General features: G+C 48.5%; 2 protein-coding genes across 5 annotated transcripts; both read left to right on the top strand.

The window, feature by feature from the left end:
- The first annotated feature begins 5 nt into the window (after window positions 1–5).
- unc93a (unc-93 homolog A) lies at window positions 6–3,041 on the top strand. Of its 3 annotated transcripts, none has more exons than XM_037245118.1 (9): window positions 6–119; window positions 223–306; window positions 684–780; window positions 1,151–1,332; window positions 1,424–1,653; window positions 1,726–2,063; window positions 2,131–2,266; window positions 2,346–2,477; window positions 2,558–3,041. In XM_037245118.1, exons 3-9 carry the CDS (start codon window positions 691–693, stop codon window positions 2,848–2,850), a joined length of 1,401 nt encoding a protein of 466 aa, XP_037101013.1. In that variant the 5' UTR covers window positions 6–119; window positions 223–306; window positions 684–690; the 3' UTR covers window positions 2,851–3,041. The 3 variants fall into 3 exon arrangements, with proteins under 3 accessions (XP_037101013.1, XP_037101014.1, XP_037101012.1); XM_037245117.1 differs by having other exon boundaries at window positions 27–146; XM_037245119.1 differs by lacking the exon at window positions 223–306 and having other exon boundaries at window positions 21–119.
- A 727-nt stretch (window positions 3,042–3,768) lies between these two features.
- Window positions 3,769–19,806, top strand: ccdc85cb (coiled-coil domain containing 85C, b). Of its 2 annotated transcripts, XM_037245120.1 has the most exons (7): window positions 3,769–4,983; window positions 15,389–15,468; window positions 16,140–16,181; window positions 17,000–17,104; window positions 17,416–17,508; window positions 17,602–17,700; window positions 17,829–19,806. In XM_037245120.1, exons 1-7 carry the CDS (start codon window positions 4,254–4,256, stop codon window positions 17,916–17,918), a joined length of 1,239 nt encoding a protein of 412 aa, XP_037101015.1. In that variant the 5' UTR covers window positions 3,769–4,253; the 3' UTR covers window positions 17,919–19,806. The 2 variants fall into 2 exon arrangements, with proteins under 2 accessions (XP_037101015.1, XP_037101016.1); XM_037245121.1 differs by lacking the exon at window positions 16,140–16,181.
- Window positions 19,807–19,866: the final 60 nt, after the last annotated feature.

Here is a 19,866-nt window from a genome sequence, read left to right as displayed (position 1 = left end):
CAACACTAATGGGCATTAATCACTCTGAGTGTTCCCCCGTTTAACCATCGGTGGCAACGTAAAATGGCCGCCCTCTGGCTCCAACCGCGAGGTCTCTTGTGTGGCAAGTAAACAGCATTGTGAGTTCATATATGTCCGTGATCCCTGTGAGTCCCTTTGCTTTTTTCTAAGTCCCATTTTGTCGTGTACTGGCACCTGTCACATATTCGGTTTCAATTGCAGAATTTGGGGCCCAGCGGACATAGTAATAATAGAATCACGTGGAAACTACCTTGGGAGTTATTCCCAACACTCCCAAGATGTGTTGTGAGTTTGCATCAACTTTTTAATGCGTCATATTGTCAAATATTGACATGAAGACCAAAGATAAGCCTGTGTGTGTGTGATTGTGTGTGTGGGTGTATGACAATGCAATAGTGAGTTCCTGGTATCAGTAGTTATAAAACAAGTGCTCATCACAAAAATTCTGATGCATTATACTGTGAAATAATTATATGAGGATGAAAGATAAGTGTGTGGGTGCGCGCGCATGTGGTTGCACTTTGTTCTTGCCAGTAAAAGAGTATTCATCAGAAAGTTTCTTCTAGTCGACAGCCGTTTGTTTCTCAGGAGTCACCACCATCAGCAAGTTGTGAGAGTTTGTTCGAAAAATATTTTTCTTTTTTTTGTTTGGGTATTGGAAGTGCAACCATGGTCAGCCGCAACTTTAAGAATGTGCTGGTGGTGTCGCTGGGCTTTCTGTCGCTCTTCACGGCGTATGGTGGACTGCAGAGCCTCCAGGTAAAAATACAAGCTCAACTTGTATTATCTTGGCTCATTTTGTCTTGTATGTTCTTCATTTTCATAATCCATGTTTTTAATTTTCAATGAAAACATTTGTCTTCCTAAAATTTTGTTCTGTTTTCTCACACACTGACAAATCTACTTTTTAGCTTTATTTGAATTCTAAATCAGTTTTGTATTGCTGTCATGGTTCATCTCTGTTCAATGAAATGTCTGATATTTCTTTATTACCATTGTGTAATCCTACCAATGTTTACAAGCCACAATGAGAGTAATGTTGAGGGCGAGTCAAGATGTTTGCGTTTTGTGTCCAAGGGCCACATTTGATTTTTAAAGATACATCATGTTATGCGGCTTCCCTCTTCAGAGCAGCCTGAATGCGGAGGAGGGCATGGGTGTGACATCTCTGAGCGTCATCTATGCGTCCATCATCATCTCCTCCATGTTCCTGCCTCCCATCATGATCAAGAACCTGGGCTGCAAGTGGACCATCGTGGCCACCATGGCTTGTTACGTCTCCTACTCCTTCGGGAACCTCTACCCGGGATGGTGAGGACCACGTGCAGTTGACGTGCTCGCCTCTGCTTGCGTCGCTTTGGGAGGACATTGGCACTTTTTGAAAATTGTGATGATTCCTCAGGTACACGCTTATCCCCACCTCTGTGATCTTGGGCTTGGGGGGCTCCCCTCTGTGGTCGGCCAAGTGTACCTATCTCACCATCTCGGGCAACAAGCAGGCGGCCGTGGAGGGCAAGAAGGGTTCGGACGTCATCAACCAGTACTTTGGCATCTTCTTCTTCATCTTTCAGTCGTCGGCCGTGTGGGGGAACCTCATGTCCTCTCTCATCTTCGGGCAGGACACTAACATAGGTAACCACTGCACCTACCAGGAGCAGTTTGAATGATGAAAATGTGGCTGAGGTGTCAATGATGTGTTGGCAGCCGACATTTCGGAAGAGCAGCTCCGGGGTTGCGGGGCCGCAGACTGCGGCCTGACGATCCCCTCGAACAGCACCACCAGCAGGCCGGAGCAGAAACTGGTGTGGACCCTGGTCGGATGCTACATTGGCGTCGGCGTGCTGGCCATGCTGATCGTGGCCGTGTTCCTGGACAACATCGACCAGGAGCGGGCCAGTCGTTTCCGCGGCAGCGGCGAGCCTTTCTGCCACACCTTCCTGGCCACTTTCCGTCTTCTGAAGGACTGGCGGATGCTCATCCTCATCCCGCTCACCATGTACAGCGGCTTTGAGCAGAGCTTCCTCGCCGGCGAGTACACCAAGGTGAGCTTGCACTGCTATTTGTCCTTTATCACCGTCGATGATGTAATAAATGTCGTGTTGTTTTCAGAACTACGTGACGTGCGCCTTGGGTATTCACTACGTGGGCTTTGTGATGATGTGTTTCGGGGCATCTAATTCCCTTTGCTCCTTCCTTTTTGGACGACTGGCTCGCTACACCGGCAGGGCGGCGCTATTCTTACTGGGTAAAAGTCCCGCCTCTGTCGCGCCTATTGCTGTTTTCTATCGACAATCCATAATGTTTTGTGTTGAAATTCCTTTTAGCGGCGGTGGCGAACTTCTCATGCATCATTGGGTTGTTGTACTGGAGGCCTCATCCTGACCAGTTGGTTGTCTTCTTTGTGTATCCCGCCCTGTGGGGAATGGCGGACGCCATTTGGCAGACGCAGACCAACGGTCAGGAGATGCAACAAAAATTGGTGACTTTTTTTTTTTTTTCGTATTCATTGTTGCTTTTGTCTCTGTTGTCGCGGCAGCGCTGTACGGCATCTTATTCCCCGCCGAGAAGGAGGCGGCCTTCGCCAACTACCGCATGTGGGAATCTCTGGGCTTTGTGATTGCGTTTGCATACAGCACCTTCTTGTGTCTGGAGTACAAACTGTACATCCTGCTGGCAATGCTGCTGCTGACCGCCGTCACCTACCCGGTGGTGGAGTACCACGAGCACAAGAACCCCACCAAAGCCGAGGACGACCAACACGACAAGGAAGCCGTTGCCATGGCAACGGCTTTCCCAACTGGCAAAGTTTCCTGCCAGACCCGACTTTGAACAAACAACACTGTAAGCTGCTACCATAATCACAACAACAATGGCTCAAAAGTGTTTTTTTTATTTATTTTTTAAATTTTACTCATACAAACATCACCTGAACAAAGTTGATCTTACCCTTTTGTAAAATAACAACTGTACGTACATTCTATACTTATTTTAAATTATTGTATTAAATATACTATGTTGTATCTTTTGGTAAGTTTGTGCATTACATCATATAAAGTTGGAAGACTAGCACGCGCCCATTGTCAAGGATAAAATGTCATCCTTTGCTGTCCTCTTGTGGCCAAATGGTGCACTACACATCTAGAGGCGGAGCTCATTTAGAAAACCATAGTTCGTCCTGACACAGCCACACTAATAACAAAGTGAATCGAGCAACGTTGAGCTTTGTCGACTATAATAATATAGGTAAGCATCAAATGCAATACAATATTAATGTTAAGTATTAAATCTGTCTCAATTAACTAAATCGTTTTAAATTTGGACATCATATTCGTTGATTCTTGTGATTCTTGTGCTTACCGTTAGAGAGAGCCAGCGTACCACCACAAGAATCGTCTGTGATTGTGAAGGACTGGAAGAGATTCAATCTCGCGAGAGTCACATGCGTTTCTTTTCAACCTGCGCCCCCCTCACTGAATGCATTCAAAATATAGAATCTAATGAGACCCATTAACTTTATGCGCGTGGTAGAGTATTTTGGTTTAAGACAGATCTTGCACATCCAACATGGCTGACGCGTTGACGTCTCGTAGCAACGCGTTCAAGGTGTCGTGTTTACAACCGTGACGTACTGCCACTTTAAAAGAGCAAATCTCGCGAGACTCGGCTGCGCTGATTTTCTACCTGCGCCCAGCCCCTCCCTGCTCTGTCCTCCTCCCTGCGCTCCCCTCCTCCCTGCGCTCCCCTCCCTCGGCTTGATTGGCCGCGTTCGAAGTCCAATGTTTGGCCGAGGGGAGGGGGGGAGCACCATCATCACCACCGCCGCTAATTCCAGCCGCTCCTGTGAGGCTCCAATCCCGCTAAAGAGGCTTAGCAGTCGGTTGCAGCAGGGCATTTGGCGACTCGAGCCGAAGTAGGACTCCTCTTTTCGAATTGTTCGACTGGAACGTTCAAGCGAAACCAACCTGGCTCTTGGCTCTCGTCCGCTGTCTCGCTTGTTCAGCTCGGCGTTGCAGTTCGGTTTGGTTTGGCGCGATGTCCGTCCGGGGCTCGGTGACACCGCTCGGGCGTTAATTGCTCAGCGACGGAATGTTTCATGGTTAACTCTTTGCATTCTTGCAGTTTACTTTGGACATTTTGCTACCTCCACAATGAGTTTTAACACTATTCCGCAGTTGAGGCTGGGTTGAGCGCCCCCACCCCCTTTCGAAGTAACCCTCCAGACATTCCGAGCCATGGCCAAGAACCAGTCCGACACACCGGGCGGCGACGTGGGCCAAATGAGCGACGACGAGCTCCTTCGTGGCGGCAAAGAGGAGCTCCTTCGTCTGCTGCGCCGCGTCGACGGCGAGAAGATGAACCTGATGATTGAGCACGGCAACCTGAGGAAGGATATCAACCGGCGGCTGCAGGTGCACCTCCACGAGATCCGCAGCCTGAAGGAGATCAACCAGAAGCTCCAAGACGACAACCAAGAGCTCCGGGAGCTTTGCTGCTTCCTGGACGACGACCGACAGAAGGGCAAGAAGCTGTCCCGGGAGTGGCAGCGCTTTGGCCGCTACACGGCCAGCGCCATGTGGAAGGAGGTGGGCGCCTACATGCTGAAGCTCAAGGAGCTGGAGGCCAACCAGGAGACAGTTTTGCGGGAGAACACCGAACTCAAGGAAATCATCCTCATGCTGGACGAGGAGCGGAACGGCGCGGGCTCCAGGAGTTCCATCGATAGCCAGTCCAGCCTGAGCAACCTCAACGGGGGCACCGGTACTGTCCGGGACGTTGGGGATGGGAGCAGCACCTCCAGCGCTGGAAGCGCCGGGAGTCCGGACCACCACAATCACAGCCACCCCCACAACCCCGTCAACAAGCCCGCTGCGGAGAGCACCAAGTTGGGCCAACCCATGCGGAGGTCCATGGACGACCTGTCGGTGCCGCACCATCACAGGAGCATCCCCAATGGACTCAATGGTGAGTGGACATGTACACACACACAACTTGTGTTTAATAATGTTGCCTTTAAAAGAGTGACATTTACTGGTGATTAGTCGGACCTTCTCTGCCTCTTCTTCTCACTGTATGTCTCCGAGTAGAGCTCAGTGCTGCCCCACTCCTGTAATTTGCCTCCCAAAAAAACAAAAACTGGTTACTGCGTAGTAAGCATGCGTGCGCTGACGGCGACAGCATATGCTGATCAAAGTTGCTTTTAAGGATTATAGCGGTGGTTGGCGGGGGGGCTACTTGGATTAACCCCACCACAAAGTCTTGATTGGGGAGATTAAATCCAACGCACTGGCACAGCATCCTTAAGTGGCCTCCCCCCCCCCCCACCTCCGCCTGTTTGGGTCAAACCCATTTTGTTTACCTTCCTGTCATTTTTGAGCAATCGCAGCCAACAGCATGAACCATAACAAACAAAACAAAAATGTCAAAAAAACTCTGATTAATAAATACAGGAAAGGAAAAATAGGACATGTCGATAAATTCAAAAATGATATCCAAAATATGCACGCTGAATTTGTGGAAGGGAAAATGGCAGCATCCCAGTTTTAAAGAACACAAGAGCTCGGGATGAAAGCGCCATCACGGACGGTTGGAATGACACTAAACCCAAACGATCTGGAACGCTCCTTCATCCCCTCTTGGCTTCTGTCTGCTTGCTAGTTTGTTTATTTATTTAAATTTCCCCCACCGTCCTCTTTCCACGCTCACATTTGAAAGCGGCCGATTCCCGTCTGATCACTCGGCTGCCGTGCCGTGCGACATCCGTTCCTGGAATTTTGACTGAAGGTAGCAACAAATAGGAAAAATAAAAATAAAAAATGCATGCAAGCGTGCACCAGGGAGACCTTAATCCCCAGCGTATATACACACACACACATTTTTAACGGTGTTTAGCTGTCTTTACGTAACCTCGGTATTATAGCCCCCCCCCACTAAGCTGCTGTATGGCACATTGAATCAAGTGTGGATCACAGATCAGTTCCAATATTTGTTGTTGCCTTGCTGTTCAAGTAGCAGATGTTTGATAGTTTGGAGTCGCCGTAACGTCTCCGCTAATTTCCGTTACGACCTTTTGCATTATATGATGAGCATTAAGCTGGCGGACTAAACTTCAAGTGTGAGTGACAAACGGACAAAAACGAGGGCAGATGCAAAAAGTTCACCCTAGAAAAGTTTGCTAGCATCTTGAGTTAAAAAAAAAAAAAAAAAATGTAAAAATGTGTTGCGCAGTTATTTTGGTAGACAAGTGTGAGAATGGCACTCTGGCCTCATTGTGGGTGTTGGGTTGGGGGAGTCAGGGGAGGGTCGGCGGGGGCGGGGCGGGCTGGGAAATCTTAAAGGGCGGCTGGCTTGTCTGAAAAGAGGCTGGTTTCAGGGAGGCGGAGGTGAGGGGGGACCCTGCTGTCCACGTAATTGAATTTCTGTTGTGGCCCCTCCCAACACCCATTCCTTTGGCGTCCAGCTTGTGTGTTTTTATTGCAGGGGGGGTGCGTGTGTGTGTGTGTGCGAGTGGGCCAAGGAGAATTTCGTACTTCACATTACCTCAAGTAACAAATTGTGAGCCTGCAGCAAAAATGTTGTTAGACAATACTTGTCTGCTTTTGGATTCAACTGGTTCTGGGCTTTCATCCATCATTCTTGTACTTGTTTCTGACTTGACTCTTTGATTCCAATGAGTCTTGATCAACTTAATCAAGCGAGCTTTCCCATCCGAGCAAGCAGCCGGGATGTCCGAGGTGGCGCCCGGCCGGCCTCGCTGCCGACCCGATTTCCACTTTGCGTCTCTCCTTCGCCCTCAGGGAGTGACGTGACCTAAAAGCTCTCAATGAAACATCTCCCGGCCGCTCAGCAACGAGGCCGCTGATCCAAATCCTTTCATGTTCCCGGGTCGTTTCGGTCGGGGAGACTTTTGAGCATTTGGCTGCTGTGAGTGTGCCGTAAACGCAACGAATAGGATGTTTGTGTCTGCGCGAAAGCAGAAGGCCCGATCGGGTTTCACCGGCGGACTCTGGCTTGCGTCGTGGCGTCGGCCCACCGTGAGGTGAGGCCCGGCTCGCTGATAAGGCGGAGAGCAACGACGGGAGTGCACACGCCCTCACGAGGCAGGGGGAAACTCTCAGCTGTGTACTGTCAATGAAAAGCTGGCTCGGCAGGATGTCCCACATTCCTGCGGCAACAAGAGGAAGCCGTGTCATTCCGGCGGCACGGTGGAAAGAAAAAAGAAAAAGAATGCGTGACCCTATTCACCATTTGCACTTTTTCTGGCTTTTATGATCAGGCCCGGAAAAAAAAAAAAAAACCATTGCAAGTGAGGGGGAGAGCTTTATTCAGTTTAGAAGAAAAGTAGTGCTTTGACGCCATCCTCAAGCATGTTTTGAAACGATTTCTTTTTAACCTATCTCTTAACCTGGCTTTTTCAAAGGGGGTGTCTCGATTTTTGAAATCTCCCTCTATTGACTTGCCACCAGTTCCTGCTTTGATGCGATGGGACAAAAAAAAGACCAAAAGACACGATGACTCCCCTCCCAGTCTGCATTCATCTATGTGGATTCCCGTCAACCTGCCGTCTGATCCGCCTCATTCCCGAAAAGCTCGCGCGAGAGATTTGGCTCTGCCGCTTGATGTTATTCCCGGACTTCCAGCGGGAAAATTGCGTGTTCTCCAAGTTGCCGCTCTGCTTCCAATCAATTCCTGTGGCCTTGTTGCGGGTGGCAGCGGGGACTGGGGCCCGCTCCATCCATCGCCAGGGCAACGGCGATGATCATCGGGGCGAGGGGCCCGCTTGGCCTCGGAATCACTGAAGCAGTAGTAAGGGTCGGGTCGGGTCGGGTTGGGCTGGTGAGTGAGTGGGGGAGGCCGACACGGAATGATGCCAGGCTCAGTTAGGTCAGCTCCTTGTTTTGCTGAAAGCTCTAAAAACAAACGGACGGGCTTTCGGGGCCTTCGGGGCTTGGGTCATTCCCACCAGTCGCATCGCATGATGCGCGACTTTTCTCCTCATTAGTCGGGGAATGTAAATCAGGCCCGGTCGCTTCTTTTGTGCGGAGAATTGGCCGGCCGCTCTTTGACATGTTCTAAGATTAGAAGCATTCATGAAGCCTGCTCTTCGCCATCCCTTTCACATTTTACTGCTTCTTTTTTTTTTCTGGGTCACCATCCTGTCAAAAAGGTGCTCTTATTGATTTGTGGTCAGGTTTTAAAAATCTGATTAAGATGCAAACCCGACATGTGGGATAAGGTCGGCAAGGTCAAGCAGATGTTGTGATATCAGCAGCAAAAAATAAATAAATAAAAAAAATCCACCTGGGGTCCTCGATCAGCACTTGGGTTCTGTCGACGCGACATGTCCTGTGACCTTGACCGGTCCCGAGCTGCCAAAAGTCAGCAAGTCGGCGCCAGAGCCATTCCTCATCAGCAAGCCGGGAGTCGTTAGACATCCGTCTGGCGTTTCTGCTTGTCAGCTTTCCGAGTCAGCAAATGTCTTCAGCTTGCTTGACTGTCCACTAGTTAAGATTTCTTTTTTTTTTGTTCAGGGTGGCCCAGTACCAGATCCTAGTTTGACAAACATGTGTTGATGAGAACAAAGCAGCTTTTGGGCACTTTACGTAACCGGCGGCGAGCACTCGTGATGGATGCGATGCGTTCTGAAGCATCTGGATCGAATTGTTCCTTTCTGGAACCGTTTCAGGTAACCTCGCCGCGCTCCTCACGAGGCTAATTTCCTTCTTCGGGCCAAGCGCCAAAGACTGGACTGAGTTAGCCAGGGAAACAATGTTTCTGTTTTCATTTGGGTGTGTGTGTGTGTGTGTGTTTTGACTTTTCAACTTTATACATCCAAAAGACTGTCTCTGTTTCCAAGAAGCCAAGATGGGTGTGACGTTTAATTCTTCGCTCCCTGAAGTAGTCGTTGCTGTCGGACAAGATATTGTAATTAGATTAATCGGCATCAATTTTGGTCCTAGACCTCATCTTGTTGGCCAAGTGGGTTCATGATCAGATTTTCTTGCCCCCCCCCCCCCCCCACTTGTTGAATGTGAGCCGAGTGGAGGTATTTTCCCATGCGGCGGGGGTTTTGGGTTACCATGCCGCCACCGACCCCCCATCATGGCCTACATTAAGGCAAGCAATGGACCATCTGCCGCCGGGGCCTATTGTTCGGACCCTTTCCACTCTTCCTCTTGTTTGGAGGCCTAACATCTCGCCAAAAGCAAGAAATTGTCCTTTTTTAGCTTTAATGTCGCGGGTCAGTTCAGGACAGGGCGCAGGCTTGGCTGCGATCCTTTTGATATGCCATCACAAAAAAGGTATTAAGACCTCGCCACTTAACCGAGCCCCGCAGATTACGTGGCGGTTTCGATCAGAGTTATTTATTTGGACTCCGGCACAGCCGTGACAATCGTAAAGCGCTTATTTGACATGCAGATAAAGACGAGGTTGGCAAAACGGACGGCTGGCGTGTGTTTTATCTCTCGCCATCTGTTGGAATGCGTTTGCGTATTGACGCCGGCGGGCCCGCCACCCGGCCCGCTCGTGCCATTAGCTGCAACTCTGGAGATGTTCCTGAGTCTTCAACTTTGAAGAGTTGGCCGCCGCTCAGGCAGATGTTGCGCTCGTATCTGATTACTCTCAGGCCGAGTCTTTCTGTCTGTTTGACTCCAGCGTGAACTCCGCACGCCAACGCTCAGCGCCATCCGAAGCTTCTTTGATGATTCCTCCGCCGCGTACGCGACGCCTCGGCGATATTTGATCTGGATCTGAAATTAATTAACGGAGCCAAAAGTCGAGCCGACTATCTCCCGATCCTCCCCGACGAAAGGCAATTGAAGCGAGGATGCGGTCGCCCTTGGGCACGGTCGAGAGGTTGTTTTTATTTGAGTGGGAGGGAGGCCGCTGCCGTTAAAAGGATTTCAAGAGCCCGATTGGTATCTATGCCCGACGCGCCCTGGCTTAAACCCCTTAAGGAGATAGAACGCCGTTAAAGGGCACATTGATAAAAGTGCCCTTGTCGGGGGCGCCGCTCTCCTCAGAGAGCGAGATCCAAGGAGCTCCCCCTCTCTCTTTTGCCTGTTGCTAGGATACCGTGCCCATCTATTCAATATTATGGGGTGCGCTTCTTTTGCCCCTCGCTTCCCAGGCGCTATTATGAAGACCGCCACCGGTGTCATGTTTAAGCAATTCAGAATGTTTTGTCATTCTTCAACTTCTCCAAAGAGGAAAAAGTTTGGAGGCATGTGCTAACGCTTTGCAGCTCTCCCGGGTCGTCATCGCTAGCCGGCCGGAAAGTTGCGTTACCAGAAACTCGCCAAGTCTTCAGTGACGGTCGAAGCTCCGCCCCCCCCCCTCTTAGACCCTTTGGTTATATTCAACACAGATGTGGTAAATAATGGAAAAGCTGAGTGAGGCGGATTTTTGCCAAGCCCGCACATCAGCGTTCTATCGTGTACCAGCGTCGAGGAAATGCATACGGAATGATGTCGATCGGCTTAGAATGGTGGCGGTAACTTCTGGGCTTGCTCACGTCACAAATACAAATGAATCTCACAAGTCAAACTGCAATTCCACATTTGTAGCTACGAGTTTGGAAAGAGCAGCGCACCTGCGGAGAGATAAAAAATGCAAACGACAGCGGTCTCATACATTTTCCCCCTCTTCCTGCGTTAGCCAGAAGTAAATATTTCAACAGATGGATGCGTTTTATCTGCGGCCTTTAACTGCTCTCTTACACCATTGCCTCTGCGAGCACGCATGCATTTTTTAGCAGGGAGTCGGGCTCACGCACGTCGTACCGGCGATCGTCACGTCAGCCCAAAATAGAAAGCCGGCGAGTGACTTCACGCGGACTGACAGCGTCGAGTCGTGCAGTGATTGCATGCGGTGATTGCGCAACAGGACAAACACATCGCACACTCCCTCACATTCCAGTCCAATTCGTGCCCTTTTTTCTTTTTTTTTAACCACGCCTTATCCGAGGCTTGCTCTTTTCCCGTCGGCGTTCTGACTTATTTACGGCGCCTTGTTGAGTTATAAGCCGCCAGTCCTCGCCAAGTCATTATCGCAAGGCCTCGCTCGTTTTCGGCGTTCTGCTCGGACCCTTTTAAATTATCCCGGAAGCCGGTTGACAGGCAATCTGGAGGAAGGCGAGCGCGACACATTGTTGTTATATGACGTTGTAAAAAAAAAAAAAAAAAAAGGTTTGCAAGCAAATCACGTGTCTTGCCCGTGATTGTTGGTTTTTCATGTGTACCAAACGTGACTCGCATACAAAAGATAAACTAAATGTGTGTTTTTACTTTTTTTTTTTATTAAGTTGAACTAGATAAGTCCAGTTCTAGTTTTATTTAAGCTATTGTATGACAAAATACTGGAAACGCTTTGTTTTGCTAATGAGACATGAAATCGTATCAAAAAGGTACAGATTGAGCCAGATAGTACACCTCCGCACTGAAGGGGGCGCACGCGAGCCAACGGGTGTGAATACTACCCCATTTGTTGCTGTCGAAGTAGAAGAGACAATTGACGTCACAAACAAAACAAATCACAAACCTTTGTTATTTTGCGTTATGTAGCTTAAAGTGAAGTAGACCGTGGAAAATGAGGCGTTTTGGGGATTTAATGACGAAGCAAAGATAGACTAGCCCCCTTCTGTATCTTTTGGGAATGTCGGAGAAATACAGTTGTCGTAAAAAGCTAGTTGCTAGTTGTCACGCAGCTGCTGTGATGGCGTCACACCTTCACGGGGTGCAGGTCAAAATGAAAATAAAGGTGCCTAACCTAAAGGAAAACAAGGAAGACTTGCAACAAAGTAACAGAACGTTTTGGAACGAAGGATAGACTTCGTCGCCAAGTAAAGGTAAGAAGAGCATGCGTGCGTGGAATGCTAATGAGAACTCAACAGTAGCCAATTGAATAAGCTCCTCTTTTGGGTTTATGTATTTGTAAATCTGACTCTTACCAAAAACTGGGGTGAACACGCAAACTCCTCCCTGAATTTCTGCCAGTGGGAAGCTAGGCGAGCTAGCATATGTTCCCCACGCTAATCTGTAGCTTTTATAGTAAGATGATTAGAGGATTGATAACCCTGCATTAAAAACAAAATTGTCTAGAGCCAGCACGGGTCCATTTAGCCTTCTTTGACTTTTATTCTAATCAAGCATGAATACAAGTGGAATTTCAATACCGAGGAGTCACAGGTTGGGCTCGGTACGACCCACTGAGTCCGAGCGAGACCACCTGCCGGCCCGCGGCGGGTCCATGGTGTCCTCTCTGCTAATGCGAGCTGACGCAGCGTCTCGCCAAAGACATCTGGCAGACGATGGAGGCCAACCCTAGTTTCAAAACTTAGTTTGCAATGCTAACCCTCCCTAATTTGAAACCTGCATGTATAATGCCAATGCAAGGACCAAATTGACAAGGGTTGCATCCAAGCAAACTCGAGCACCCCGCCCGTCGCCGCCTATTTCGTAAAAACCAAACCCCCACCCGAAAGCGAGACTTGACGACTGCATGATGGGGTATCACTGAGCTCTGTTGTAATGAAATTAGCACTTGATGAGTTGCCATTAGAGTTTATGAGGTGTGTGTACGGGTGTGTGTGCGTGCCGGCATCCCACTGAAGCTTTCCATGGCATTGATTCGGGCGGGGTGGGCCAACCATCTGGCTATAAACCTTTAGACCCACTCGCTAATGGGATTTGTCCCCCCTTTAGCCATGTGTGTGTATGGGTACCAGCTAGTAGCTACATGTCTGAGGTCTGACATTTAGGCTAGGCTTTTTATCTATAAAAGTGACCGTAAGGCTTTTTTATTATTATAAAGTAAGTAAGGCTTATATTATGCAAAAATGCACTGCGGCCACGTTATCGTAGAAAAGCTCGGCTGGCTGAAGACGATGCCAGTCCTGTCATCAGATCAGCGGCGATGGCCTAAATTTCCAAAATGTCTGCAAATGTCATCTTGGCCTCCAGGCTGCTTGATGAAGCCTGTTTTTTTCTTTTTTTCCTTGAGTCAAGATCTCGATATGTCACTTCCACTCTGTAAGCTCAGCAGTCAGCCGCCGCCGTTTCAGACTCGTTAAACAAGACCATTTTGAAAATAAAATCGCCTTACTTGGCATTTCTCTTTTGGCTTTGTTGGAACGTCACGAAAAACAAACGGTGACGTGATTCCAGAGTGTGCGTGCGTTGAAACACCACAGGCGTCGGCGGTGACGGCAGCCGAGGCGACAGGGGAGTGACCCGTCAGCACGCGCGCGTCTGCCACGGCTATAAATAAAAGTCCCCGCGCGCTGTGCTCGCCCGGAGTCGCTTGACAGACGTTTGTAAGTGAATTCGACTTAATAGACGGCAACAAGCGTCGCGCCGTCCCCGGTGACCTCGCTGCAAATTGAGTGAAGGGCGGCGGGGAGCGTAATTACATCCTCCGTCGTGTCAGCAAGCCAATTGTTTGCAAGCTCCCTCTGGGGAGTCGCCACACGGAAACAAACATCATTGAATCAAATTTATAAAACTAATCATTAAAATGACAATTCACATTTGACCTGAAATGCTTTAGTAGGTTAAAATATTTGTAATGCCAAGACCATTTTTTTTTTCTTAATGAAATCTAAGTCATCATTTAAACGGATCAATTCCTGACATCTCCTTTTTAAAAGATCCAAGATGCGATGACATTTTCAATCTTCAAATCTTTTGAGTGTGCCAACATCTTGAGCTAATTGTCCACACTGAGCACGCAAAGCGATCGCAGGAGCTGCCGTGCAGCAGATGAAAGCGGACCCCTAAAAGCTCAGGGATCGTCCTTCTCAGCAGGCTACTAAAGAACCTGAAGCTCTGACTGGAAAACATAAGGAGGAGGAGGATCCCTGAACCGTTTCACCTAGCGCCTTTGATCCCGCTGGCGCACCGACGCTCCTTTTCCGCGTTTGTTTTGAAAGGCTTCGACTCGCCTCTTGACCCGCCATCCCGCCCGATGTCCTGTGGCTGAGAAGAGGCAAAGTCTGTGAAAATCTGCCTTGCGCACAAAAAGTAAACAAAATACAAATTGGACGGCTGAGAAACACATGTCATATTTCACTTTTGACTTTCAACTTTGCAACTTCAAATCAGAAATGCGAGCATAGCGCCGTAGTTGAGATTCTGGTCGGAGGACGGAGAAAGTGGGTCACCGTCGCACGCTGATGTGATTGAAAGTGACGTGTGGCGGGGATGGAGGTGGTGGTGGTGGGGGGGGTGTGATGCCGCGGTCCACGTCGCTACGCGCACGCACACGCTGTGAGTTCCGGTCAACAGCGGGAGGTGTCAACATTGCTGTGCTCCGCCGTTGCGCCTAAGTAACGAGCCCCCCCCCCATGAAAAAAAAAAAAAAGAGCGGCTAATGAGTTTATTTTGGGCCCGACCGCCGTCCGGCAAGATAAAAAAGCCTCTCATTACTGCATGGACCAGCGAGCGCTTTCAAAGTCCTCGAAATACAAAAGACGCCATTTGTTTTCGGTATAGTAGCACGACTTTTCGTTCTTAATGACGATCCAGCCGGGTAAAAGCGACGACCCATTTGCGGGAGGCCAGAAAAGAGAAGGCCGTGACGGATTAGGACCGAGATGCTGAGGTTTTCACTTCCTGTTTACATTCTTGCGGCCAAGAAGAGACGAGCATAAACCTTCACCTTAATCGCTTTGAATGGGAGACCAAGGTCAGGTCGCCATTAGATGAGTCCAGATTAACGGGTCACAAGGCGCAACCGGGAGATTAGCGGCCGCTCTGTGTACGTAAAAGTAACTCGGGTTGATAGAGTGGGGGAGCGTTTATTAGGCCATGCCAACTTTTCCAACTTTGATATAAATATATAAAATGTCAAATGCGCCCCGGAGAAGAGCGTTGTCAGGTGTCTCCTATCTGTCTTTGCACTCGGCAAACAAAAACAAGCGCATCCATCCCGACGCGTCTGACTCGGGCTTTGATGGCGCTGTAAATTAAACGCGGCTTTTTGGAGAACAGCCTCGGCGCCACCTACAGGGACTGGCGTGACGCGGCTCCTGTCCCCGGTTTGAACCCGGCAGTGACAAACAGAAGGCGGGCAGGAGGATGTCGGGTCAGACGTGGATAACGCCAAGGGAATGTTTACGTTTAACAGCTGCTTCTTCTTTTTCCCATTGCAAAATTAGCTTCACTTCCAAAATGCTGCCTGAAAAATTAAATTTTAAACTAATATTTGCAAAAACTAATTGCAATACGTTGGGTGGCGTTTGCTCGACGCGACATGAGCTTGCGACGTTTTGCGAACTCCCGTGGGCCGTCTGGCGCCGGCTGCCGCCTGCTTCTTTTCCGTCTTGACGTCTTTTGAAATGCTAATGAGGTCTTTTCTTCTTCCGCTGCAGATCCCTCCTCCAACTACATCCGGCAACTGGAGACCAAAGTGCGAATCCTGGAGGACGATAACAACAAGCTACTGTCACAGGTGAGACATTGATAATGGAAAATAAAAGATCAATAATGGCGCTGTGATGCCCTCGCAAGTGGGCAAGGAGAGCCACGGTGGAAATTAAAGGCAAACTTCAGATGGGTCGGGCCCCTCATTAGTGTCTTCCAAGTCATTTTTTGGCACTCCAAGTGAAGATTTTGAGAGCGAGAAGCCGCTTGACGCTTTGAGCATTTTTGATTTGGACCACGATATTGCAAAAATGGTCAAACGGAGGTCGAGCAAAAGATACGCCGGCGGCCCACGATTGAACTCTTCCAGAAGAAGCTTTTTGATTTTTTTCTTTTTTCCCCGCGTGCGTGCGTGCGTGTCGGTGTCGAGCCCAATGTTTAATTCATGGCGGAGGCTTCAATGGCGTGCGTCAGTTAGCTTGGCCCCCGTGGCAAAAGCGCGAGCAGACGCTAAATGACACAATCCGGCGGTGTTAACCTCCCGATGACTTCGCCCACGTTTGGAAAATGCCGGCGTGGAGGTGGGAGTAAAAGGGGTTCACGGCGAGGTCACGTCAGTCTGCGCGGAGACGCGAGGATCGCTCATTAGGTGTGACGACAGCGCGCTCGCCAAAGTCTGACATCCCGACTCAGAATGATTTCAGTGTCGTCGCCATTCTCGAACGTGCTCAACAGTTTTGCTGTTTTTCCCGTCTGCAGGCTCATAATCGTCATAGTTTGTCACAGATACAAATGAAGAAGGTAAACATCCACTCAATTGTCTCTGGTGGTGGAACGTTTGAGCTCAACTTTTCTGTAGACAAAAAAAAGCTTCTGCAAATTGTAATCACCTTTACCATTAAATCTGTCAATAGTCAAATCAAAGCTAAATCAAATTAGCATTAGACATGTAACATAAGCTCAAGCAGTTTGGGAGCGTGATGTTTCTGCTTTCAAGCTTGCGAGGGGAGCAAAGGCTACCTTTGCTCGGCGGTGCATTAAAGTTGATCTTGTCTCGGCTTGCCGGGGCGTCCGCCGGCGCCGGCGGCATAAATATTTGAGACGACAAGAGCGACACAGGTAGAGAGCCACGCATCCATAATGCACCCAGTGCTTTCTTTCTGTTGGCCAATAGAAAGTGTTTGATGACAGTGGGCCTCTTCGCCGCCCACTTGTTCAACTTCCTGCTTGAAGGGAACAAAAAGTCTCTTATCAGAGGAATGCTGACCTTCCTGCCAACGCTGTTAACGTGTTGATATTAACCGGTGCACAGAGCAGCTGTACACGTTCCCACACAAGCAACTCACAAAGTTCAAATTGTCGGCCTATCTATCCAGGGAACGGCGGGAAGAAGTTAGCGGAAGGCTGAACGTGCGCTCGGGGGATAACGGCGGCTGACAACAAATGTGTTGCTTGTAGATTTTGGGTTGTATTTGTCAATTTGGTGCATGTTCCGCTCTGGCTGTTTGCTTTGGCTCTGGGGCTGCGGGTTCAAACGCAATGCGCTTGTGCTTCTTTTTCTGGAATCACCACTATTCATGCATTCATTATGACAAAGCTCATCATGTTTGTGTGCTCAGTGCAATCCAGGTGACTTGCGAGCCCTCCGGAAAGGGATGACCCTGTACCACTCCGAGTCGCAGCTGTCTTCGCTGCCCCAACGCCAGGACGCCTTGCACAACATGGTCAGGACTGATGCACGCATGCACGCACGCTCGCTCAACTCACTCGCTCAACTCACTCGCTCAACTCGCTCACTTCACTGAACTCACTCACTCACTCACTCACTCACTCTCACTCACTCACTCACTCACTCACTCACTCACTCACTCACTCACTCACTCACTCACTCACTCACTCACTCACTCACTCACTCACTCACTCACTCACTCACTCACTCACTCACTCACTCACTCACTCACTCACTCAACTCAACTCAACTCAACTCAATTGGTTCAAGCTGTAGGTTAATGCTAACGCTGTTGTCCATGTTCAGGTTTCAGGTCGTCTCCCCACCAGCGAATCCTCTCCAGCCACAGGATATTTGTCATGTGTGCAGAAGCCCGAGGCTGTGGTGCATGCCATGAAGGTGAGCAGAAGGGGTGGGGGCATGGTCTGCCCTTTGCAAGTTTTCTTTGGCCTCAGGAGGCGAAGGCAGCTCATGGGACTTTGTGCCTTGCAGGTTCTGGAGGTCCATGAGAACTTGGACAAGCAGGTTCCTGAAGACTATGAGGATGACCTCAGTGAGAAAGAGAAGGCCATCGTCAGAGAGATGTGCAATGTACGTAAGCATTGTCTCTCTCCACTTTCTTTCTCTTCTGTCTCTTTTCTCTGTCTGAAACTGTACAAGAAAAGATAACATTTGGCTTAGGGGGAAAAAAAAAGAACCTTTATTCTTTTCAATTGCAGGTGGTGTGGAGGAAGTTGGGTGATGCAGCCGGCTCCAAACTGTCCATTCGCCAGCATCTGTCCGGCAACCAGTTCAAGGGGCCTCTGTAGTGCCAGCTTGTAGCCGGTGACAGCACCAGGGGTGGCCGCCAATGTTTTACCAGGGAAATCAATTGAGAACATTTTCCTCAATTGCTTTACCTGGTAAAACATTGGGGGGGGGAAAAAAAAAAAAAAAACAACAACAAAAAAAAAACACCCATCAGAATACGATCCATGACACTAAGTATTGAGTATGAGATTTGAACTTTCCCACAGTGTTACGGTCAATTGACATTGGGTTGTGGGCAGAAGGTACCGACGCTGCGTGGGTTCAAGCACAGGTGCCGCCAAGGATAGCAGACGTCTTACCTTTTTGATATGAGCTACTGTAGTGCCCTCTACTGGGCACTACATCCCCTCAGAGTACACTTACGTTTTGACTGTAACGGGTTCTTGTTAGTTAATGCAATAAAGTCATCTAAGATTTAGGTGTAGCCTAACTTTGGAAATTGTAGTTATTGTTTATGAATTATTTGCCCTGTCATGTTTATTGCTAGTCTAAAATGCTTTTGTTGTGTTAAGTGGTGTGGATCCACTGACTTAAGCCCCTATCCTCAGAGCGGCGAATGTTGCAAACCTTGACGAGACATTTGCTGCCCACGGTGGGGAAGGGGACTTTGGCACCTTTTGGGCTCGTTTACAGTTAACATTGTACATGAAACAAACAGGAACACTTCATTGTTAGCGTTTGACTTTTGGTTCCAACAGCGACAAGCTACACTGTGAATACTATTTGTCGCCGTGTGGCGACTCTACTGAAACGAGCCCAAATGGATGCTGTGTGCATGCTCAACAATCACGTTCTCAGGTCGGTGTCGCGTTTGCTACAAGACTGTTGACGCTGTGCATGTTCTTAACCTTTTGTGTCTCAATCTCAAAGCTGTAACACTCAAAATCTTTAAGGGATGCTTTTATTATTCAGGCAATTTTCAGCAGTAAAATGTTCAAGATTTTGTCTACAACGAATTTTCATGTACAATTAATCCCCTGGGGCTCAATAAAGTATCTATCCATCCACCCAGATCTAATTACCACCTTTCAAAACTTTTTTACATCAACTTAAAATGACATCACATGACCTCAGGACTCAGGTAATGACCAATCACAGCTCCGCTTACAAATGTCACATGAGCCATGATTGGTCGTTTGCTGACCCTAAGTCCGTGACCTCATTTTCAGTCAACAGCAAGAGGCAAACTGTGTTTTACTGCTGAAATTGGCTAAATAAATTAAGCATCCCTTTAACAAAATCTCTTCTTGATGTCAGAAACAAGAGTGTGCAACAATACGTGCAAAAACAACCCCAAACATGTACACTGTCCATTCTAAGCAAGCAGTATTAGGGCCACACTCCTAAAAAAACAAAAGCATTAGCGAACAATTGTGACTGTTGGCAACGGCAGCAAACTAAGTTTATGTCAAAGTTCGCAAATGTTGGCAAAACCCTGACGAGAACATTTCTTCACCAACACTCACAATTGTTCGCTGTACAACATACGGAACACATGAAGTCAATTTTACTGCTTTTCTTTTAAACAAGGTCTTCAGTATATATAAATAGTGATTACCCCAAATTTGGTTTTCTCCAGTTCTGCTTCCCTCTTTAGTGTGGCCCTAATATTAATTTCGAGTCCACTAACTCTTGGTAAAAAGTGTCCTTTTTTTTCTAGTAAGTGATTGGAAGCCATGATTCTCTTGTCAAAAAATGTACATAGACATTAGGACTTGTGTTTTAAATTTGGAACACTTGTCTAATCAACAGCGCTGACACTCACTAGCATGACCGTAATGTCGTCAATGTCTTCCTGTCCTTCTCAACGCATCTGAGCGGATCGCAGCTGGCTGACTAGGCCACGTTTAGAATCAGAAGAGAAAATAAAACGAGTTGTTGATACAACAGTGCTCCTGTTTGCTTCATTTTTGCACCGACACTGCCCCCTTGTGGCAACACCAGAAA

The sequence above is a fragment of the Syngnathus acus genome, chromosome 24 (assembly GCF_901709675.1).
Source record: "Syngnathus acus chromosome 24, fSynAcu1.2, whole genome shotgun sequence".
NCBI classification, from domain to species: domain Eukaryota; kingdom Metazoa; phylum Chordata; class Actinopteri; order Syngnathiformes; family Syngnathidae; genus Syngnathus; species Syngnathus acus.
Note: the sequence above shows the minus strand (reverse complement) of the source record. Positions and strands in the feature narration are given on the sequence as shown.

Excerpts from the sequence above, each read along its gene's own strand:
- unc93a (XM_037245118.1), top strand. The coding sequence starts at position 691 with ATGGTCAGCCGCAACTTTAAGAATGTGCTGGTGGTGTCGCTGGGCTTT. Across the intron at positions 781-1,150 it reads GTGGACTGCAGAGCCTCCAG|AGCAGCCTGAATGCGGAGGA; the intron begins GTAAAAATACAA and ends TTCCCTCTTCAG. Across the intron at positions 2,267-2,345 it reads GGCGGCGCTATTCTTACTGG|CGGCGGTGGCGAACTTCTCA; the intron begins GTAAAAGTCCCG and ends AATTCCTTTTAG.
- ccdc85cb (XM_037245120.1), top strand. The coding sequence starts at position 4,254 with ATGGCCAAGAACCAGTCCGACACACCGGGCGGCGACGTGGGCCAAATG. Across the intron at positions 17,509-17,601 it reads CTGTGGTGCATGCCATGAAG|GTTCTGGAGGTCCATGAGAA; the intron begins GTGAGCAGAAGG and ends TGTGCCTTGCAG. Across the intron at positions 17,701-17,828 it reads TCGTCAGAGAGATGTGCAAT|GTGGTGTGGAGGAAGTTGGG; the intron begins GTACGTAAGCAT and ends TTTCAATTGCAG.